Here is a 23,361-nt window from a genome sequence, read left to right as displayed (position 1 = left end):
ATAGAGAGGTCATGGATTCCTTGAGGGGCCACTCAGCCAAAGCAAGAGGACTGTGGGAGGCTGTGTTTTCATAATCATAATCTCTCTCCTGTCCTGCCCCGGGTTGCTCACCAGTGTGAGATTCATGTGTCAGATGATGATGATGATGATGATGATTATTTTAACATTTATTCATTATTGAGAGAGAGTGTGAGCAGGGGATGGGCAGAGAGAGAGAAGGAGACGTAGGATCCGAAGCAGGTTCCAGACTCTGAGCTGTCAGCACAGAGCCTGACACGGGGCTTGAACCCACAAACTAGAGATCATGACCTGAGCCGAAGTCAGATGCTCAGCCGATTGAGCCACCCAGGTGTCCCCTCACATTATTAAAGTGGCCACTGTGGCCACCCGCCTCTGGTACCCCTTGTACCTTTGATAGAACCTAGATGGGGCCCAACCAAGGAGGCTGCGTTGACCACTTTCTCTTGGATTTGTCACCTCTCTTTGACTAGGTTGCATGCTTTTTGAAGTCAAATGCTCTATCTACTCTTTATCCATTGCGTAAAAAGGACGTATTTTCTAGGCCTCTGTTTCCTTGGTGCCACCGCCCAAATACATAGAGATTGATGATGATCAGGTGCCCAGAATTCTTCTAGGAACATATGCATCTAGCTCAAATGGTCAATATTTAGCTGCTATTTTCAGGGGTTTCAAACTGGCAGCCTGGGGCCATTTTTGGTCATTTGTTCTTTGGCCCGTATTGGTTTAGAAGCAACCTAACCGGGATATTTGCTGGGCCAGAGGCTTAGAGAATTCTGTTAACATGTTGTTGGCAAAATGGGGGGGGGGTCCCAGAATCCAGGGAGAGAGATGTTGGGGCCCACTTTTACCCACGGAGAGGTGGTGACCATCAGAAGCTTGGACCTTCATTTTATCATTTCCTGTTTTCTTGGCATCCGTTGATTGATGCTAAGTGATGGCTTGTGCCCCACCTCTAGGAATGAGGGCTGCATAGTGGACACTCAATATGGGAGGGAGAGAAATAAAGATGCCCATCCACAGCTGTGACAAGGGCAGCCATTTGAGGCCTGAAGGTCTCGGTCAGCCAGCCGATATTTACATGCCGTCTTAGCTCAAAGCAATAGTGACACACCCTCGAACAGGTGTGTCAGCTCGAACAGCTCTGAAGAGCTGCACTGGGCCCGAATGGCCATGTTTAGCGCCTGTGGCTGTCCAGAAGGGAAGAGGAAGAGGAGGACCCCCCAGGTGGTAGTAGATAGGGCCCCGTCCCCCTGCTGTGTGATTTAAGGTAGAAAGATCCCAGTGCACGGGGATGCTGGTTGTGAGGATCCGGACGGATGGTGGCTGGGGGCTGCAGATCTTCTCCCGAACCTTCTTGGTAGCAAGGATCTCCCAGCTAACCCCAGGGCTCATCACCAGGGCTAATCTGCCGTCTGGAAGGAGCCTGCTGACACCACCAGCCTGGTGCAACCCCTGCAGCTTCGACTTGATCCGTGATTAAAGTAAGTGTCCTGCAAGGCTGGATCGATCCCATGACCCTCGGGTAACGGCCAGACTCTTGAGTAACTTGGATCACTAAGAGTGCTGCCTGGGGACGCCAACCTGAATACGTGGTCAGGGACCCCATACTGCACTTTACCAACCTGGTCCTTAGTGGGCACTTTCGGGGCTGGCCTCCCACTGGGCAGCGGCATGGCGTGAGTGTGGAGCCTTGGGGAGGGGGTGACAGTGATTGCCTTCTCAGTCCCAGCCCTCAACTCCTCCTAGTCCCATCCCTGTCCCCTCACGCCCCAGACCATCTCCCCATGGAGGACAGACTTCTCCCTGCGCTCTGGTTCAATGCTGGAAATTACCGTCAGCCCTTCATCTTCTTTCAGACTATGAGCCCCGAGTATGTGCGGAAGTGTTAAATTGTGGCTAGCCGTTTCCATTTTAGGGTGGGGTGGGGGTGGGAGCATGGGTGCAGAGAGGTAAAGCCAATTGTGAGGAGGGGGTCCAAGGAGAGACTCTGGGGACTAAAGGCATGAGCTTTCATAGGCGGGGCAGCCCTGAGGAATGGTTTCTGAGATAATACTTACAGGGCGTTCAAGGTATCTTGGATGAAGGCGTCGGTAAGAATGTTCCTTTTGACTCCACCCTTCTTTTCTGTGTACTTGAACCCCTGACAGGGATACTACCCTGCTGGAGACTAATAAGTACTTTGTCTATGGGAAATATAACTCTTTTAGGTATGAATGTTTTTTTTCAGGAATGCAAATATAGATGCAGGTTTTTGTTTTTGTTTTTAAGAAATGTGTTTGGTGAGAAGGTTCAATATACTCTGAGACAAAGGTAAATTAATTCCGCATTGCTGCATGCATTCTTCCCACTGCCCACCAGAGGGCACTCGACCATCCTCTAGGAGGAGTGAAGGTCCTTCCCCTCGGGTTATTTAAACTCACCCAGCGCCTTGCCAGGCTGAGAGCCAAGTTAGAACAGGGACGGCTTGCTTTTTAGTGTCAGTTGAAAGGGAAGGGCCATGTATGGTATCAGGAGAAACTGCTGCCTGTTACTAGGGAAAATAAAAATCCATTGATATGAACCCATTGGGATATTCAGTAACCACCTCTGCTGTCACATTTGTGTGGATTCCCATTCCCGGAGAAAGCTCTGGTGTCCCTGGGTTTAATATTCCTTCTAGCAGCCTTTATTTTCTCTTCTTCACCGTGAGAGAATAGTTGGTGCCTTGTCACATCAGAGAGAGCAAGAAAAGTGAGTATTTTCAAAGCTTACAGTGTGCCAGTTAGCGGGGACCTGAGACCTGAGTTTGGCTACAGGAAGGATGGTAAATGTTTAAGTGGGAAATCCATAAACATGGGTCCTGCTTGCCCTCACTACCGTTGGCTGGCACAGACAGCTTTCCACCTAGCGTCTTCTGAACCACGCTCAGTTTCTTTTTCAAATGGATTCAGCTTCACTAGCATTAGGTACCCAGCAAGAGGCCATAAGAGCAAGTCTGATTTACGGACCCGTAGGTATTGGTGAGAACAAAGTCATCAACGTTAAGTCAGCCTTAAGAGCGGGAAGTGTAGGGATGGCCAAAATACCCAACTGAAAACTTCAAAATTTACTAGTATTTTCAGCATCAGATATTTATTTTTTATTTTTATTTTATTTCTTTTTTAAATTTACACCCGTTAGCATATAGTGCAACAATGGTTTCAGGAGTAGATTCCTTAATGCCCCTCACCCATTTAGCCCGTCCCCCTCCCACAACCCCTCCAGTAAGCCTCAGTTTGTTCTCCATATTTAAGAATCTCCTAGGTTTTGTCCCCCTCCTTGTTTTTATATTATTTTTGCTTCCCTTCCTTTGTGTTCATCTGTTCTGTGTCTTGAAGTCCTGATATGAGTGAAGTCATATGATATTTGTCTTTCTCTGACTAATTTCACTTAGCATAATACCCTCCAGTTCCATCCATGTAGTTGCAAATGGCAAGGTTTCCTTCTTTTTGATTGCCAAGTAATACTCCGTTGTATATAGATACCACATCTTCTTCATCCATTCATCCATCGATGGACATTTGGGCTCTTTCCATACTTTGGCTACTGTTGGTAGTTCAGCATCAGATATTTGAGCCACTTGTGTTAGCACAGAACATCTTTCTGTTTTTAGTCCTTCATGTGTAATCACTAGGTTGCAATTCTACTAAATCAGTAGTTTGTGGAGTCCTGTGAGCTTCTCTGGCATGAAACACCATGCCAGAAATGGTGAATCTAATCAAGTCTTCAGACCTACTGTTTACAAGAAATACAGAGAGAGAGGACCAAGCTAAACAACATCACAAGAGATCCAGAATGTAAAACATCCTAGTCTGTGTTCAGATTGTTCATGTCACGGCAGGGGAGGGGGGATGTGGAAGGACTTCTAGAATAAATGAGTAAAGAGACCTACCAATCAGATGTGATGAGTGAATCTTGTCCGAATCCTGGCTTAGGAAAATAAAAACTTTATGTAAAAGCTTTTTTTAATGATGTCTGGCAATCAGGGTGATTTAAATAGGTGTGGGCATGGACTGAGGCAAGGGATTGAGAGAATTTTCTCTAGTGTGATTCCGGCACTATAGTTCTGCAGGGAAATGCCCTGTCCTTAGGACATACATGCTGAAGTATCTAGGAGTGGCCGTCATGATGACTGCCACTTATTTTTAAGTGATCTGAGAGGGGAAAAAAAGGAAAAATACAGCAAGCCATTGACCACTGTTGAATCTAGGTGATGAACAGAACGATGGTCATAAACTTTTAGTAATAAAGAAGGTGGAGATGGTGACAGTGTCATTTCTTTGAGTGGCAAACTCTCACAATCACCAAGATTCATAAGGTGTCCTTCATGAATCCCTATTTACCTAATGTAGGAAAGGAGGGTGTCTTTTCTGGAACAGTACCCTGCCCACAGTCGACCCTGAATTATTTACCAGTGGAGGAATATTGCTTTCTCTCTCCTCTCTCTCTCTTTTTTGTCTGAATCTGCCACTCTAGCTAAACTAAGCTTAAGCCTTTATCATCTTTCCAAATACTTTGAAACCAGAGAGTAAGGTGGTTTTGCAAAGATAACGCCAATCAAAGAGAAGATTGCTCTTGTGGCTGGCGGTAAGCTTGGCAGCAAGTGAAGAGAGTGGGTGGTTATTTGCAGTGTGATGCCATGTTCAAAACGCTGTTTGATTATAAGAGGAAATCTATTCTTTTCCAGCCTTCCGTGAGCTGCGGTGTTGTATGTAGCCGGCTTTTCCTTGAAGCGTCAATATTCAGAGTGATCCATTGGCTGCTCTGATTTTCATTTTAATATGTTGTAGTCTGTTTGTAAAATTCACCCTACATCTATCTACCGGCCATCCAGCCATCCGTCCACCTATCCATCCAGCCGCTCAGTAACTTATGGGGGAAGGAGTTATGGGGACCAGGGCAGGGAACAAGATATGGTGTAAGCAAAAACCAGAAGCACATTTGTGATGTTATAGCAACAATTGTGATGATCAGTGAAGACCTAGGACAAAAGACAGGGAGACAAAAACATCCCTCCCTAGCAGTGTTTGTCAAACTTCAATAATTGCCAAAAATTCATGATTTCTGCCATATCTAAGGATCATTATGAATTATAGTATTATTAATATCCTCCCTTGAATCCATTTACTTAAAAAAAATGCCTACTCTGGGGGCATCTGGAGGGCTCAGTCAGAAGAGTGTGCAACTCTTGATCTCAGGGTTGTGAGTTCGAGCCCTATGTTGGGTATGGAGATTACCTAAATAAACAAAACTTAAAAAAAAATGCCTGGAGCACCTGGGTGGCTCAGGTGGTTGAGTGTGGGACTCTTGATTTTCCCTCAGGTCATGATCCCAGCGTATGGGATTGAGCCCTGCATCAGGCTCTGCCCTGAGTGTGGAGCCTGCTTAAGATTCTTTCTGCCTCTGCCCCTCTCCCCCACTTGTGCGCTCTCTAAATAAATAATAACTAAAATAAAAAATGTTTCATACTAAACGTTACTATTCATAAAATCATACTTATGATGTGTTGACTATATGTTTTTGCAGGCCTATTTAAAATGTATAGCTATGGGGGTGCCTGGGTGGCTCAGTCAGTTGAGCATCTGACTTCGGCTCCAGTCATGATCTCACAGTTCATGAGTTCGAGCCCCACATCAGGCTCTGCTGTCAGCACAGAGCCTGTTTCAGATCCTCTGTCCACTTCTCTCTGCTCCCCCCCACCCCCACTGCTTGCACTCTCTCAAAAATAAACATTAAAAAAATAAAAACCAAAAATAAAATGTATAGTTAGATAATCATCTCCTATGTCGTGAATAACCTACACAATCAGTGATACATGTAGTACCCTAAACAGGAATCCACCTTTCAGAAAAGGATTTAGGGGCAAATGGGTTGAGCTAAAAACTGGCTCGTGCGTGCACCTGTATGAAACACATACATATTTCAACCAAGCTTCGTTATTTTACCCCTTCCTTCTGTTAAGGCCCTCCTTTAGTAGTACATCAGTGGCCTAAAGGCTTTGTACAATTAATTTCCCAAGGACCAAGAGAAGAATAGATTCAGTGGCTATTCTGCTGATTGGAATATGAGCAGGAACCCCAAGTACTTGTAGAGATCACGTATCTATTAAGTCCTGATGCAAGAATAATTCATGTTTTGATACAAATATCAGATATGCTCTAAAAATTTAGAATAATGAAGTAATTGAAAATGTCCTATAGGTAAGGTTTAAGAATCAGTTGGGTTTTTTCCTCAGTACTTTACAGATGTTTTTATTTTTAAAAATATTTTTTTAATGTTTATTTATTTTTGAGAGAGAGAGAGACAGAGACAGAGCACTACCGGAGGAGGGGCAAAGAGAGAGGGAGACACAGAATCTGAAGCAGGCTCCAGCTTCTGACCTGTCAGCACAAAGCCCGACGTGGGGCTTGAACTCATGAACTGTGAGATCTTGACCTGAGCTAAGTCGGACATTTAACCGACTGAGCCAGCCAGAGGCCCCTATATATTTTATTTTTCTTTTCATGTCTCCTTATGTTTCCTTGATTTACACATAAATCAAAAATGCACTAGACCAAAGCCTTATAACACAGACAAGAACATTAAGTATTATTCTGAGTGCTAATGTGGTTATCACGATTTTTATTTTATTTTTCCATCCCTCCACCTCCCCTCTGGGAACAATCAGTTTGCTCTCTCTATAGTTAACAGTCTGTTTCTTGGTTTGTCTCTCTATTTGCCTTTGCTCATTTGTTTCTTAAATTCCACATAAGAATGAAATCATATGGTACTTGTCTTTCTCTGGCTTATTTCGCTTAGCATGATACTCTCTAGCTCCATCCATGTTGTCGCAAATGGCAAGATCTCATTCCTTTTTATGGCTGAATAATATTCCATTGTGTATCTATACCACCTCTTTATCCTTTCACCTATGGATGGACACTTGCACTCCCTCCGTAGTTTGGCTATTGTCAATAATGCTGCCATAAACATCGGGGTGCATGTATCCCTTTGAATTAGTGTTTTTGTAGTTTGGGGAGAAACACCCAGTAGTAAAATTACTGGATCGTAGGGCAGTTCTATTGGTAACTTTTAGAAGAACCTGCACTGAAGAACCCACCGTTCTCCAGTTTGCGTTCCCACCAACAGTGTAAGGGCTCCCCTTTCTCCACATCCTTACCAATACTTGTGTATGGTTTTGATTTTAGCCATTCTGACAGGTGTGAGGTGATACCTCAATGTAGTTTTGATTTGCATTTTCCTGTTGATAAGGGATGTTGAGCATCTTTGCATGTGTCTTGTGTGCCATGTGGATGTCTACTTTGGAAAAATGTTCATGTTTTCTACTCTTTTCTTTTTTAATTGGATTATTGGGGTTTTTGGGTGTTGAGTTTTATAAGTTCTTTATCTATTTTGGATTCTAACCCTTCATCGGATATGCCACTTGCAAATATCTTTTCCCATTCAGTAGGCTGTCTTTTAGTTTTGTTGATTGTTTCCTTCGTTGTGCAGAAGCTTTTTATTTTGGTGTAGTCCCAACAGTTTATTTTTGCTTTTGTTTCCCTTGCCTCGGGAGACATATCTAGAAAAATGTTTCTATGGCCGATGTCAGAGAGATTACTGCCTGTGTTCTCTTCTAGGGATTTTGATGGTTTCAGGTCTCACGTTTAGGTCTTTAATCCATTTTGAGTTTATTTTTGTGTACAGTGAAATAAAGTAGAGCATTTTCAGTCTTTTGCATACTGCTGTCCAGTTTTCCCAACATCACGTTGAAGAGCATCTATTTTCATCTTAAAGTGCCTTGAGGCTGCCTCATTTCCCTTGGAGTCCATCATCTTTGTTTTCATAATGAACTACTTTCTTACTGCAGAGCTGGGGGCGTACAGGTTGGTAGGTGTTTTTAATTTATTTTAGCTGCTTCCGTCCTTCATTTGTCAAATACATGGCGCATACCTACTACATCCAGGCATTGGACTGGCTGTCGGGGAGACCATGAAGAGAGAAACACATGGTCCCTGCCTCATGGCACTTACGTACAGCGTGGGACAAAGACACTAATAAGTCCTCTCCCAAAGCAATGGAACATCGCTCTGAGGAAGTGGTGTTTCAGCTGAGATCTGTGGAGGGGAGAAATAAGAATGTTCCAGGCAACGAGAACAACCCGTTCAAAGGCCCCACCTTGCAATGAAATGAAGTGGGAGTGCCTCATACCTCAGAGGAATGCAAGTGACTGCAGTCTGGGGCAAATGCGGCTGGACAGGTAGGTGTTTTCCCGCCACACCATTGGTCTTTGTCCTAAGAGCTGTGGGAAACCACTGAAGGGTTGGACTCCTCAACAAAAATTGAAGCCCTGTCAGCAATGCAGAAGAAAGACACGGATATCAACTACACAAGTGACAGTACTCCTAGAAACACCCCAAACACGATCTGAAACAGAAACCTCCCATTTCCCACCCTCCCATAAACAGCATGATTTATTGTTTCTCATCTTAGTGAATGTTCTCACCATCTATCCAGTAGCTCGGGCCAAAAGTCTAGGTGGCATCCATAACACCCTTTTGTCTTTGCACTCCTACTCCCCAGGTCCTATCCATGGCCAAGTCCTGTCCAATCCACCTTCTAAATATCTCTGCAATGCATTCACTTCTCGATCCCCACCATTACATTCATGCAGCCATCTCCGGCTCAGTGACTGCAATGGTTTCCCAAATGCTCTCCTACTCTGGTGGCCTTTTCAAAATACAAATCTGATTATGTCAGTATCCTCCCTCTAGGGAGGGATACAGGGTAAATCTTGATTGGCCCTAGCCCATCATGGCAGACTCCTTCCACTTGCCCTTGATTGGTTTCGATGTGGACAGAGTCCCAGTGACTCATTTCTGCTCATTGGAACTCGGGCATTGCTTCTGAAGGGCTTCTGGGAAAGATATTCTTGCTCTTTGGAAAAGACCGTTGGAAGAAAAGGATCCTCTTTATTTTTCTGGACACTGTAACATTTGGGTGTGCCTGGGATGGCAGCAGCCCTCTTGCTTCCAGCCTGAAAGTACAATTCCAGGGACTGTTGGGAAGCAGTGTCTGAAGCCCAGGGTGCCACCCCCGGAGCCTGCCCTACCTTGTGAGATGAATCCCCTTGCTATATAAGCCAGTTTGACCTGGGTTTTCTGGCATAGGCCACCATAAGGATTCTAACTGATGGCGTGTCTGAGGCATCCAGTGCGAAGCTGACACTTGTACATGAGCAACTGAAGCTCAGTGAAGCGGTCTGAGCTGGAGCAACACATGGGAGTCCTGGGTGAAGCCTGGGGGAAGGAAGGAGCTCGCCAAGGAGGGCGACTCCAGGAAAAGAAGTTTGGGAGAGGATGATGAACCTGCAAACAAGGTTGGGAGGGATTGGGCCAGAGAGGTGCCAAGGGAGGCCACCTGTGGCCAGAGGAAAGGATTTCCTGCTTGCCTTCCTCTTTATATTGAGTGAGACTAATATTAAGGACATGACAGCATTCCTAAGGGTATTCGGCCTGGACCAAAGGAAGTGGCTGAAGAGTGTTTTCAACTAGGGGAGGAAGTTGGATTTCAGAACCAGCCCAGGGGATTAACAAGAGTGGCTGCCTGCCACTCAAGAAGGTCATTTTACCAGAATTTCAAAGGCCACCAAAAATGATACAGCCTAGTCAGACAGTATTTCTCCTCTTCTGAGTGTAAGATAACTGAGTCAGGTGGAGATTGGAACGGCAACCCAGGAGAAGGCACCATTGTAAGAAAAGGCTTGGCGGTGTGAAAGCCAAGGGCAGCCATCACGGAATACGGCTGGAGACAGACGTGGGAAATAAGATGGGAATATGGGAAGGAGGGCAGCATGGGGTGTGCCCTCTAAGTTCGGCCGAGTTCAGCTTTATTCAGCCCGAAAGGGCTTCCGTGGAAAACTTCTGAGCAGTAAAGGGTCGGATGTGTAAAGGTGTTCCGGATCGAAGGGAGGGTTTGGGAGGTAAAAAGAAATCGAGTCAAGGGGCCAGAAAGAGGTCCTCAAACTTCACTTTGAGCCAGATCACCAGAGGTGGTTGTGACAAATGTACTTTCCTGCTGCTCACCACCCCCCCCCCCTCCCATGCGGATTCTATGGGCTCAGTCTGATTGGCACATTTTTTAAAAGCTCTTCTGGCAGAAGCTACTGCCAAGCGATGACCGGGGAGTTTAGTTCCCACCATGGGCTCCTCCTACTTTGAGAGAACACGGGCGTCTGTCAACGTTACATAAAACGTTCCCGCAGATTCCCCCGACCTGATAGCCACTCCCCGCGGACCAAGAGGGCACGACGAGGGGCTCGCGGCTCCCTGAAAGCGGCATGTTCACGCCGCGGGCCCCGCCCGTCCGCAGGTCGCACTTTCAGGGACGCCGGCCCCACCCCGGCCCCGCGCCGGCCCCACCCCGGCCCCGCCCCAGCCCCAGCTTCGAAAGGCAGCAATCACAACAGCCTCCCTAAAAGGAGGCAGTGGCCACGCACTAACCTGTGGGCAGGTCTTTATTATGACTGGCGCATGCCGTGGCCAATTACGTTCAGGCGCTCATTTGTTTCCTCCCCCCTCCCTCCCAAGGGGCCGACACTTCCGTGAAGCACAGTTCACTCCCGGCGCTGTTACGTAAGGGGAGGGTCAGGCGCTGCCCCACCCGAGAGGAGCAGATTTGACTGGTAGGACGGAGTGCTGTCATCCTAACGCCCCCGGAAGAACGTCCTTGACGGACAGGTATGGGAACCAGTTGGCACCGGGAAGCTGGGCGGAAGCGTCCGGGCTCAGGGGCGTGGGGCAGGGGGCGGGGCCTGACACCGAGAGCAGGGCGGGGCGGGGGGTAGGCAGGGGCCGGGCTGGTGCTGCGGCCAGAGATGCTGTGGGGCCGCGACGGCACCCAGCAGCTGGGAGCACTACGTTGAAAACGGCGAGGTGAGGTGCACTGCTGAGCCAGCTGGGAGGGCTGTGAGGGCCGTGGAGTCCTTCAACCTGGGCCGCTAGCGTCCTCGGCCGGGTATTTGTCTGTCCTACCCGGTTCTCTGGACTTCGTAGCGACGGCGGCCGCGCTGGGACACGGGGGCGGGGCCGGGCACCTGTCCGCGTTTGCAGGCACCTGCTGCGCCGGCTGCCGCGGGCCTCGGGGCTGTCCGGGTGCCTGGCCGGGCGGCCTGAGGCAGGGAGGCAGGCCCCACCGGCTCGCCCGGTCCGCGTCCCGCCCTCCCCGCCTCGGTCCTGCGCCCTGGTTGAGGGCGGGGGTGGGGGGGGGGTGTCCCCAAGCCCTGGAGGCCCTCAGCTCCCCACCGGAGGGGCTCGCGGGCCGGGGCCGGCCTCGAGCTACCTTGGAGGCTGGGACACAGCCCCTGCCTTGCATCACCTCGAGACAGGTTTGTCCAGATTCCGTGAGCGTGCCGAGTTGGATTTCCGCCCTGGGCGAGGGTGCCCGTCCCGGCTGTCCGCAGGAAGCCGGGCAGCCGGGCCAGGGCCGGGGCTGTTTTCGACTCCTCTTAACGTGGAATTTAAAGCTGTTCGGGTGATGTGTTAAGTGAGTGCCTATTTAGGGACTAAGGCACGTAGGAAAGCAGCACCTTTTTCTAAGTTTTGACTCATGTCATGTTCAGATCATTCGTACAGCTTCGAGATACTGATTTCTCAGCTCGTGACGTAAAGGAAGAAAGACAGTGTGTTTGGTTCGTATGGCCAGCATACGAACCAGCAGAAATTTTCAAATTGTGTCCTAGGGCTTCCTTTCATTTGTGTCACTCCTGTTGGAAAATGCTGTACCGTGCCTGGGTAGACTAGACATCTAATAAACGGTGTAGGTATTCTCTAAAGGTGACAATTTTTCCAGGTGATTATGGTGCTATTGGAAATATTGGCAGCAGTAGAAAATCCCTTCAGCTTAAGGACAGGAGACACTGGCAGCAAGTTTCGATTCTTAGAGGCAAAGTCATAGAATCATTACATGTTAAACTTAGAAGAGACCATACAGGTGAATGATTCACCTCAATAAATTTATATGGTAGTGAGCACTGTTGTCCCAAGGGGAGGGGGTCCCCTGTTAAGTCAGATCTGTCCTAGATGACAGCGGGGTGCTGTACATTACTCTGGATCTGGAAACCACTGTTGTTTTCGTGGGGTCAAACAGGAACACGCCAGCACACATTTTTAATGTCCCAACCATTTTCATCTGTGTCCTAGTCACCTTTAAATAAGGCAGATTTGTGGAGAGACCTCAGCAATATTGTTATTTACTGGATGTAAGTCAACAGGTGAGTGGAAGAACCAGGATCCTCATTCCTGTGATTTAATTACTGGGTGGCATTATGCCCTGGAAAGGAAAACAGCAGTAATTGGCACCCAGGAGATATGGGAGACTTGGTACCCACCCGTGGATATCGCCGGCTTGTCGTTAAACAAATGTTTGCTGTCAGGGACATTTGGTACGGGATTCTCTAATGATTTGCTTCTTATGAATCTAGTCGAGTGTTGCACAGTTCTGTCCCTTTTAACCTTCAGCCTTTTTGATTGGTGCGGGTAAGCCTGTGCCCACAGAAGGAGATCTGCACTGAACATAACCGCGCCTGGGGCAGATCACCAGAGCTGAGGAGTTGCTGTTCTTCCAGCCTGGCTCACTGCTTTTCCTCTGCCTCTTCCTCTGTATTTTTAGTAGATGACCCACTGACTTTGTGACCTTTGAGGCATACTTTCTTGTCCGTTACTTGAAGCTTTGCTGGAAGATTTGTTCAGGAGACGTTTTGCAGTCCTCTCTTGCGTGTTTATTACTGGAAATAGCTGAAAGAGACCATTTCTTGAGGATGGTCCTGACAGGACCCAGTTATCCCTCTCTTAGACGCTCTGTCTTCTCTCTGTTATGTCTTTGGCGACTAGTTTTGCTGGGGAGAATCATTTTGTACTTAAAACAACTCCTATAAGGCACTTAAATCAGCCCCCTTGGCTCTTTAGCTTCCGTAACTGTAGTGACAGGCCTTGTGTGTACGTGGGTACAGCACTCCACACCTGGCTCTCCCTGTAGCCCGATGCCCACAAGTGATGCCGGCAGCAGCTGTTGTGGTCCAGCCATACATTCTGCGTTTCTGGCACCAAAGCTCAACTGTATCACTGAATATTCTGAATCCTGGCCAAGGACTCGGTACACAGATACCTGTAGGCATTTACAGGTGGGAAGAAGTGGCTCAGTCAAGTGTCCCAACTCTTGATTTTGGCTCGAGTCATGATCCCAGGGTCATGGGATCAGTGTGAGCCTGCTTCAGATTCTCTCTCTCTCCCTCTGCCCCTCTCCCCAGCCTTGAGTGCACGTGCACTCTCTGTCAAAAATAATAATAATAATAATAATAAAACTGGGAAAGAAATTGGAGTCAGAAGAGTGAGGAGGGTATTGAAGGAAACTTTCTGAAGACTTTGTTCCCTTAAATTTTTATAACTATTACGTGATGTTAGGTTGAGCTTCTATTTAGAGTGTCAGATTTAGTTCTTAACTATTCTGGAAGTCTTAACTGTTGGTGTTGGTATGTTTCTGTGTTTTCCCATCTCATCTTTAGGTAAAGTGACTTCTGAGGACCGAAGAGTTTGATGACACAAGACCACTGAATTTCTTTGTTTGGAGTCCACGTTATGAACCCTTTCTGGAGCATGTCTGCAAGCTCTGTCCGCAAAGTAGGTGTAGTTGATAAATGTAGTGAGGAAACCTATTCGAGTCAAAGTAGAAGTCAAAATAGTTCGTACTAAGGTTGTCTATAATCTTAACAAAATTACCTGCTTTCCTGGTTTTAGGTTGTACTTTTTTTTTTTAAGTTTATTTATTTTTAGTAATCTCTACACCCAAGGTGGGGCTCGAACTCACAACCCTAAGATCAGGAGTCACATGTTTTTCTGGCCCAGCCAGTCAGACACCACTAGGTTTTACTTTGAGAAATAAGTAGTTAGCTGATTAAAGTCAGTTTCTGAGACTGAGATCATGGCTCAAATAGAAGACCATTCTCGTAATCGGAATTCTAAGATTATTTTGACTTCGGTTATATTTACACATGATGAAATTTGTGACACATTATGGTAGTCTTTTTACTTAATCTGCAGGATTCCATTAGAGAAGCCTTGAGAAAGACCTGTTCACCGTGCTCAACTCAGACTTGCGGGCACTGGTTTAATTTTTCCAAACAGAATGTCTATTTTTAAATTGCAAGAACAGTACGTTTTATGAAAGCTTAATGCAGACAAAAAGAGAATGAATATAAGCCATAATTCCACCTTTAGGAGACACCACCATTAATCATCTTTTTTTTTTTGGACACAATATCCATTTTTAATGAAGCTAATTAAAAAGCCTCTGGCTGTACTTGAGCCAAGGAAGTGCCTATGAGGTGATGGTTTAATCTCTGATTCATTTAGACCTATGTCTTTGACCGGCTGACAGTGTATGCTGACAGGGGATAGTGCACACGTGGTTCACATCCATCAGAGACAAGATCAGAATCAGAGCAGCACAAGTGAGAGCATAGAGTCACTCGTTGTTTTGCAGTGAGGTGCTAACATCAGGTGGTGACTGGTTTCCTACTACTATTGAGCTGCTTTGCACCTGACCTTCTACAGCACCTAAGAGCCAGGGGACTTTCTAGTCTTGTACAGTTGTCTGTTGGCTAAGTAACCCCTTGCCCTGTTTTTGGGGTCCCCAGAAGAAACCATTTCTTCCTGTTTCACATAAATCCTGTAAATAAATATTGGCTTTATTGTTTTTATAGGATGTACAGCTTTAAAAAAGTTTTCTGTTGCTTTAGTCTTCCTTCAGTTTTGTTCTCTAATGGTTGGCCTGCTCAGAGGACTTTCAAGTCACCTTGATCATGGTGCTGGAACGTCCTTGTGAAAGAGCCATTCCAGCTTTTAAGTCAAGGATAAAAGTGCATCACATGTACTCTCATGGTTTAAGAATCATACTAACAGGGGTGCCTGGTTGACTCAGTTGATTAAGTGTCTGACTCTTGATTTCGGCTCACGTCATGATCTCACGGTTCGTGAGTTCGAGCCCCACACTGGGCTCTACGCTGACAGCACAGAGCCTGCTTGGGATTTTCTCCCCCTCTCTCGCTGCCCCACCCTAACTTGTGCATGTTCTCTTTCTCTCTCTCAAAATAAATAAACATTTAAAAAAAGAATCACGCTAACAAATGTTCTCACCACTTCATCTTGAATAGCGATCAGATGGTGAAGAGAAGGCATTAACAGGGGACGTGGTAACCAGCCCTCCACGCGCCGCTCCAAAGAAACAGCTACCTTGTATTCCCAAAAACGCTTTGCCCATTACTAAGCCTACATCCCCCGCGCCAGCAGCACAGTCCACAAATGGCACACATGCTTCTTATGGACCCTTCTACCTGGAATACTCCCTTCTTGCAGAATTGTAAGTACTTAAAACTATTCGGTTAAATTTTGAATGACCTTTGAGGATGAAAATGAAAATTATTCTGGTGCACTCTATAAATGGCTGCGTCGTTGAACCTTAAAGCTCAAATGCATTACCCTCCAATATCAGGTAAATAAGATTTAAAGGCAAGCGTGGGGGGCGCCTGGGTGGCTCAGTCAGTTAACCATCCGACTTTGGCTCAGGTCATGATCTCATGGCTCTTGAGTTCAAGCCCTGCATCAGGCTCTGTGCTGACAGCTCAGAGTCTGGAGCCTCCTGATTCTGTCTCCATCTCTCTCTGCTCCTCCCCTGCTCATGCTTTCTCTCTCTCAAAAAAAAATAAAACATTAAAAAAAAATTTTTAAATAAACAAAGGCAAAGGCAAACGTGGGCTTGTGTTTCCATGTCTGTTTTGGAGAGCAAGAGGAAGAGACTAAGATTAATAAGCAGGTCAGGAACTGAGTAATTTAATTTTGGTGTTCCTTTATATGAAGTGAGGAAGGCCCCTCCTGCACAGGTGCTTGTAGAGAGCGGGGCAGCGGGAGGGCAGCAATCTGTTCTTCCTTGGGTCAGTTCCGGCTGGAGGCGTGTGCTTCACTGTGGTGGCCACCTCGTAAGAGGCATCCTGACTGGCTGAGGCGAGGGTCCCAGTCAGAGGGTCAGGGAATCAGACCTTAGGAGTCAACAATTGAAGGAACTGGAACCACTACCTTAGAGAAAACTTAGGAAGTCCTCGTTAGCACTGCCTTCGTGTATTTGAAGGCCTGTCGTTAGAAAGGGGGTTTGAGTTCTGCTCTGTGACCCACAAAGACAGAAGTAGACAGTTACAGGGGAGTTCGAAAGATTTGGGCTTCGTGCAGGTAAGAACCTGACTGAGGTTGCACGTCTGTCACAGGCGGAGAGGAGCGCGGCCACAGAGGGCCGGGAGCACTGGCCGCGCCTGGCCCGCCACAGGGGCTCACACAGCGTTGGGTCTGCTCATTTGTTCCTGGAGCCAAAGTATGGAGAATGAATTCTTCACTTCTGTCATTTTTAAGTCCGTTTGTACAGCATCCCCACACATTCCCTCACTGTACTCATGTTGTGTCACGGTCAGAGGGTCTGAGGCCCCAGCACAGTTGGCGGAGTGTGATTTGGTGGCAGTGGTCCCTTCAGCTTTATAATGGAGGCCTTGTGTTTGAGGCTGGAGCGAGTCGGACAGGCCTCCATTGTGGCCTCAGATCTGCTGTCTGTATTAGAACACAGCGCGGCCTCACTGTGGTACACGCATCTGCCGGCCCTACTGCTGTTGACACGTTGAAATTTTAGTGACTTAAAAATGGAGTAACTACTCAAAAATGTTAAAAAAGAAGCGTGATGGCAAGTAGGCAATAAGAACAGTCGACTGAGGTCCCAAAGTTATTTCTGTAACAAAATTCAGGCTTGGCGGGTGAAACACATTTTAAGGCCCTCGGTCAGCATCATTCAGGGTCTGGTCCCTGCCTTCCTTTCTTAGGCTCCCAGGAGAGCCAGTACCAGCACTGTCCATGCACTGGTGTTCCCTTGCCACAGCGCCTATGGGATTCAGGTGTCTGCGTGGTGGGGTCAGTGTAGGAGTAGAGGATAGCATGAGCACCTGGTATCGATGCCTGCCTTCCCCGAGGACACTGCACATGTAAGCACGGCCCTCTGCCACGAAGACTGGGGTTGAGGCCTCAGTGACGGCAAGCCTGTGCGATTTTTCTTTTTAATTACCTAAAACCGTGTTTCAAATGGCTTTTGAATGCGTGTGGGTGAAATCTGTCGTCCACAGTCACAAAAGCAAGAACTGTACTCTCTCATTTACCGAAAATTTAATGTCCAGAACTGAAACCAGGTTGTCTCGTTCAGAATTACCTACCAGCTGGTTTCCAAGATGATGTTTTGGAAACGTTGACTTCTGGGAGGAAAACTTGAATCTTTGTGTAACCTTGTTTGGCTTGACGTTCTTAGTCCAGGGCCCTCTCTGACTCCTTGTTTCTCTGTGAGCTTGAGTTATAAAGCTGGGGAATGGGCCACAGTGTGGGCTACGTGAGATCGTGGTGACGTGGCTTGTGTGACAGGTGTCAGCTGCCCCTCGAGGGACTATTCCTTCTCTCGAAAAGTGAATGTAGGGTTGTTTGATATGTGTGTGTCGTTTCCTTCCGTACAATTTCATTGTTCTGCTTCTGTCTTAGTACCTTGGTTGTGAAGCAGAAGCTCCCGGGGGTCTACGTGCAGCCATCTTACCGCTCTGCATTAAGTAAGAAGGATTCACTCTTAATACGTAGCGTTTTTGGTTCCTCTGACAGAAACTTAGGCCTCAACTGTTTTTTATTTTTTCCTACAGTGTGGTTTGGAGTAATATTCATACGGCATGGACTTTATCAGGATGGTGTATTTAAGTTTACAGTTTACATCCCTGATAACTACCCAGATGGTGACTGTCCAGTAAGTAAGAAATCAAGTCTGGCTTCATTTGTTGGGTCTGAGATGGGGGGGACTTTAAGGACTTGCAAGATTTCTTGGTTCTTTTCCTGAGCTCGTGATTTTATGATTTCACTTTCCTAAAATGTTTCGTCTACTCCGTCAACTTTCAAGGGAATTTTTGTGCTTTGTTGTTATCTTTTGCTGTGCCAGCCCCTGCCATGAGCTTTCCTTGTTTCTCTGCTCAGGGTGTGCAAGGGAGGCTGGGAGCTGTGCTACAGCACCGACTGTGTGCATGGTGACCATTGTGCTGTAGCACAGTGACTTTTTACCCCCTTGCTTGCAAAATAGAGTTTTATAGGAAAATGGTGGAGGTTGTTAGGTACGCCTCTTGAGGCAGCTCTCTGCCTTAAAACAGCAGGACCGCCTTGCCTGAAGTTCCCTTTACAGCTGTCTGTATGGGTCTAATAAGCTCCTTGCTTCCATTAAAGGACACCTCTCTCTTTAAATACAGCACTTGGTGTTTGATATTCCCGTCTTTCACCCACTCGTCGATCCCACCTCAGGTGAATTGGATGTGAAGAGAGCATTTGCCAAATGGAGGTTAGTAAAGAAGTGTTTGCTTTGGTGATCTAGGTCAGCAAGAAGGTGCTTCAGTAATCATACATGTCTCTCTTCAGGCGGAACCATAATCATATTTGGCAAGTTTTAATGTACGCACGAAGAGTTTTCTACAAGATTGATACAGCAAGCCCCCTAAACCCAGAGGCTGCAGTCCTGTATGTTACTCTGCTTTGTTATTTCAGATAAATTTGAAAAAACAGCTAAGTAGACTATGTTGGTAACTTTCTGATTGAAACTTTTAACACAGGTATGAAAAAGATGTTCAGCTTTTCAAAAGTAAAGTGGTTGACAGTGTTAAGATGTGCACTGCTCGTCTGTTCGACCAACCTAAAATAGAAGACCCCTATGCAATCAGGTAAGTGGGACGTGATCTAGATAAACTGCACTTTGCCATCTTGTACTTCCATTTTCCAGGTGGTTGTAGAATGAGGATTTGAAGGGAAAGTGTATAATCTGTTAGCCTACAACCTTTATAATTTGTTGGCAACTCGATTTCTGATACCTCTTGGGCTTTCCCTTAAATAGAAAGCTTTATATCGACTGGCATATCGTGCCAATAGCAAGCTATTTAGTGACTTTGATTTCCTAAGGATGTTTGTAATGTGCACGTTCAAATCCAGACTTTCCTTTCCGTTGGCGGTTTTAGCTGGAGCCCAGCTGCCGTATCCCCACTGACATTCAGGTTTGGGGAAAGGAGGGAAACTGAATAGTGTAAATCGTGTGTTCCTTTAGCACGATGATATTTAATCTTGGAAGCGTCTGAAGTATTGAGAACTGAGGAGCTCGTGATTTAGCTCTTTGGCAACAGATATTGCTGGGAAGGTCACGTGGCACAGTGGTTAAGGGCTTGTGTTCTGCAGACCGCGTGCTTGGTATTTGTGCTTACTGGCTTGGGTGACCCAGGGCAATTACTTAGTTTTACTCCTGCGCTTTCTTCATCTGTAAACAGCAGTACTTCAGAGGTGGCTGAGAGACTGAGATGAGCTAACCCATGTAAAGGGCTCTATAAGGGATAGTCATCCTGTGAGAGAAGCGTTTGGATGAACATCTAAAACTTGTTCGACACGGGTTATCGTTCCTTAAGTTTTGTTAAGGGGACTGGCTTCAGTATTAAAAAATGGATGTTATACATATTTAGTAAATCAGAGCGGTTTAATATTTTTCTCTTCCTTAAGCTTTTCTCCGTGGAATCCTTCTGTACATGATGAGGCCAGAGAGAAGATGCTGACTCAGAAAGTAAGTACATAACCATTTTTGAAATAGTGAATTGTCTTCATTGGAGACTACTTATCCTAAATACAGATAACGTTTTGGGAAATGGAGATTTTGGCACGGTACAAACTCCTCAGGTGTATTTTTAATGTCTGTTCTTGATTATGCCTAGAAGAAGCCGGAAGAACAGCACAATAAGAGTGTTCACGTTGCTGGCCTGTCATGGGTAAAGCCTGGTTCGGTGCAGCCTTTCAGTAAAGAAGAGAAAACGGTAGCAACTTAAGCGCTGGCGAATCCGGTGCCCCGTGCACTTTCCTGCCGGATGCGGGCCTGGTGAGAGCTGACCGGTGGCAGAGGGCCGCCAGAAGAGTAAAACTGTGCGAACAAGGACTGCTATCTGTGTCCATGGATGCTTAGGTTCTAACAGCAAGTTTTGGAAACCTCTCTTTAAGTAATGCATTACTTCTGTCAGAAGTGTTTTTAGGGTGGTTAACTAGTTCAGTACTCCAAATTATTGGGGACCTCGAGGCTTAAGTATTTTTCTGAATATAATGCTAAAGGTAAGTTACATTCATTTACACTAATAGAGTAGACAGTTGGGCGTGCTATCCAGTGGCTTTACCCCCATGGTTTCAGTTGTACATATGTTAGGACGCGGGAAAGGTAGAGAGAGAGCAGGTTCCGTAGCTTATTAGCACTTGTAAGTGGAAGATCATCTGAACCTCAGTCTTCAACTACTGTCTCCCTGATTTACCAGCCCCTGTCATCACTGAGGTACATGTTAGGTGAGGGAGAGGAAACCAGAACACTTGTTCATAGTGGTTTGTTTGTTTTTTGTTTTTTTTTTTTAAGCAAATTACTTACTGTATTTTTATGGCAGGAGGGAGAGAAAGTGTTAAAACGGTTTCTAATGAAGTCAGATATTTAAATGATGAATGACTAATGTGTTTTGTAGAGACAAAATAAACCAATAAATGATTGCTCTTTGTCATTTATGCAGGAAACTAGCTACCCCTTTCTCAATATAACTAAACAAAGATTAATTTATAAATGCTTTATTGAAAAATACACTTATTTTCATATAAAATTACAGTAGCAGTATCTTGAAGAGGTTTTATAAATATTTTTGCAGACCACTATTCTAACTGAACAGTGTAAGTTCCATATTTCTTTCAGAGCAATATGAAGTTACCCAGTAACTTGGTTTATACTGATTCAATTTACAATTGAATTTTCTCCCTAATAAGATTATTCATTCAACTTTAAAACTGCTGGAACGATAGTGATTAATAAAGGTATATAGAGATAATTCAACAGCTGTTAAATAACATTTCTAATTTTTATAAATGGTACTATGTACTAATAAAAACCTAAATTCTCCAGCCTATTTTTTAAACTGCCAGGAACACACCCAAAGATCTTTTAAGTTTATCACCTTAATAGACACGTGTCTTTCAGGATAACTACCTCTTAAGGAAGAGGTCAGAATTTTTCATATTCCCTTGATTTAAAATTCAACTTGATTTAAAATCTTTACTTAGCCAACTGATCCCTATTAACAACAAAACACTGGAGAATTAAAAACACGTGCCCAAAGGCAGCTACTGGGGCTTTAACAGTTTAAAAAAAGTACAAAAGCATCAAAGATGATATTGCATGTTTAGCCTGGAAGTTTTGTACTTAATAAAGTTCACATTATAGAAAGTGCCATCGCAAATATACAGCAAAATCTGGGTTACAAAACCATGCTTTTTACAGCCCTAAAGTGCCACTTCTTATACAAGTTCACTCACACATTGCACACCAAACAACCCAGCACTTCCCACACCACCACACCTAAAGGGGAGAGGGAACAGTTACACCACGGGAACAGGAGACTGGGGTAAGAATCTAGGGCCTCCGGATCGGGGCTCTTGCCCTCTGTTGCAGGAATGCCAAAACCTCCCACTCCTACCAGGCGTTTTGGGACAAACACCTAAGTTTTTGTTTTGCTTTTCGTGAGGGCCAGAAGCTGACCATGAATCAGGTGGGAATGAACCGAAATACAGTCCCTCTGCTGGAGCACATCCACAGAGACCTCTTACACAGAGGTGAGCACGCTCTGTTCTCTGCAGCTCTTGTAAAAGCTTTGCCGAAGAGTTAAAAAAAAATCCACACTTGGATTCTAAGCAGTCTTGATGGCAAGCACTGAGTGGTAGGAAAAAGGCAGCTGGGATGAGTAGAAATATCCAAAGAGGATACTGGAAGATTAGGAAAAGAGCCCCATACTCAAGCATGCATTAAATGGTGCTGCTGGACAGGGTTTGTGAAAAGATAATTTCAATACAACAGACTAACCTCAGTGAGAACCTCGGTCATTAGCTACATCTTGGAGACGGCGTAATAAGGCAGAGTGATTTTCTGGGCAAATTCTTTTTGCGGGTGATTCACTTCCATCTTCTAAAAGTATCCCTCTCTTTTTGGTTGGAGTTTCTCCTGTCCGTATCATACTGTTAATTTCTCTCAGTCTCTAGAGTGGGGAAAAATAGATAACAAAACTTTAAAATGCTAATAAACATAGTTCGGTGTTCAGTCCAAGAACCTTTGAATGAAGAGCTTACCTTCAAGAGGATGAACCTCTTTATAAAGAAAAGAACTAAGCCGTATATCCTTCCGATTTCACCCCTCAGCTGGCTGACTCTCCTGACTACCTGGGTTGGAGGGCAGAGTGTTTCTATTGTGGACAAGCTCCAGGGGTGATTCTGATGTACACTTTTCCAAAAGTAAGAGATTGCAAATTTGTGGGGTTTTTTGTTTTGTTTTTTTTTTACAATAGGGAGCACCACCTTGCTATGCCATATTTAGTCAACTCCCTACATCTCCATTGTCCTAAGGCTTTTTTTTTTTTTTAAGTTTGTTATCAAGCAACAGAGACAGAACGTGAGGGGCAGAGAGAGAGAGGGAGACACAGAATCGGAAGCAGGCTCCAGGCTCTGAGCTGTCAGCACAGAGCCTGATGCGGGGCTCGAACTCAGAAACCGCGAGATCATGACCTGAGCTGAAGTCGGTCGCTTAACTGAACCACTCAGGCGCCCTTCTCCATTGTCCTTTTTAAAAAAATAGTGTAATTTTACACTGTATTATGCTTTTCAGTCCAGTGTTATGCATTTAGCAGCTGTTCTCAACTGGAATTTCACAGGACAAGTAAGCCTTACTTCCCTAAGGCATCCATTGTAGGTAATTTATTAGTATGATCTAGAAGGTACTCCCATCCCTGGGAGAATAGAGAAAAGTTAGGCAAATTATTTTCTGTGCTATGTGGTGATCATGAGGAACCCTGATTGAGAGGACCTACCAGGATGCCAGAGAGACTGGACCGACATAGAGTGCCTTCAGCATTGTTTCTCCAAAGGCCCAAAAGTCAGTTACCACGTCATTTTCTGGTAGTTTCTTGGTTACAGATTCTTTTTTCTCGTGTTACTTCATTGTCCATGTTTCCTTATGGAAAATATACTCTGGTTATTCACCTGTGTTTGTTACAGGAAACCTCAAACAGGAAAGTAGGGAGAAGAGTGTAATGAAATCCTCCCATGGCCATCAACCCACTTGACCAGTTCTGGCCAGTCTGACTTGATCTACATACCCTCATTCATTTCCCAGTCCCCACACTTTTTTAAAGCTAATCCT

At 45.6% G+C, this 23,361-nt stretch overlaps 2 protein-coding genes across 6 annotated transcripts in view; one reads left to right on the top strand and one right to left on the bottom strand.

The window, feature by feature from the left end:
* The first annotated feature begins 10,635 nt into the window (after nt 1-10,635).
* On the top strand, nt 10,636-20,675 carry LOC122494202 (AKT interacting protein). 5 transcript variants are annotated; one of them, XM_043599208.1, is made up of 10 exons: nt 10,636-10,757; nt 13,580-13,694; nt 15,227-15,432; nt 17,631-17,695; nt 17,783-17,883; nt 18,374-18,462; nt 18,540-18,638; nt 18,731-18,838; nt 19,659-19,719; nt 19,871-20,675. In XM_043599208.1, exons 2-10 carry the CDS (start codon nt 13,653-13,655, stop codon nt 19,976-19,978), a joined length of 879 nt encoding a protein of 292 aa, XP_043455143.1. In that variant the 5' UTR covers nt 10,636-10,757; nt 13,580-13,652; the 3' UTR covers nt 19,979-20,675. The 5 variants fall into 5 exon arrangements, with proteins under 5 accessions (XP_043455143.1, XP_043455144.1, XP_043455142.1 ...); XM_043599209.1 differs by lacking the exon at nt 10,636-10,757 and adding an exon at nt 10,814-10,952; XM_043599207.1 differs by lacking the exon at nt 10,636-10,757 and adding an exon at nt 10,814-10,952 and having other exon boundaries at nt 19,868-20,675.
* Nucleotides 20,676-20,734: 59 nt separating this feature from the next.
* RBL2 (RB transcriptional corepressor like 2) overlaps nt 20,735-23,361 on the bottom strand; it is a 56,570-nt gene continuing 53,943 nt past the window's right edge. The window contains exon 22 of the mRNA XM_043599204.1: nt 20,735-22,204. Coding sequence (XP_043455139.1) covers nt 22,034-22,204 — 171 coding nt within the window. The 3' untranslated portion in view covers nt 20,735-22,033. The remainder of the gene's footprint in view (nt 22,205-23,361) is intronic.

Source organism: Prionailurus bengalensis, chromosome E2 (assembly GCF_016509475.1).
Source record: "Prionailurus bengalensis isolate Pbe53 chromosome E2, Fcat_Pben_1.1_paternal_pri, whole genome shotgun sequence".
NCBI classification, from domain to species: domain Eukaryota; kingdom Metazoa; phylum Chordata; class Mammalia; order Carnivora; family Felidae; genus Prionailurus; species Prionailurus bengalensis.
This window is presented reverse-complemented; position numbering and strand designations above follow the sequence as displayed.

What these genes read in the sequence shown, in the direction of transcription:
- LOC122494202 (XM_043599207.1), top strand. Translation starts at nt 13,653, where the DNA reads ATGAACCCTTTCTGGAGCATGTCTGCAAGCTCTGTCCGCAAA. An exon ending in ATCTTACCGCTCTGCATTAA is followed by an intron (nt 17,696 to 17,782) that starts GTAAGAAGGATT and finishes TTTTTCCTACAG; the next exon opens with TGTGGTTTGGAGTAATATTC. An exon ending in AGAAGATGCTGACTCAGAAA is followed by an intron (nt 19,720 to 19,867) that starts GTAAGTACATAA and finishes GATTATGCCTAG; the next exon opens with AAGAAGCCGGAAGAACAGCA.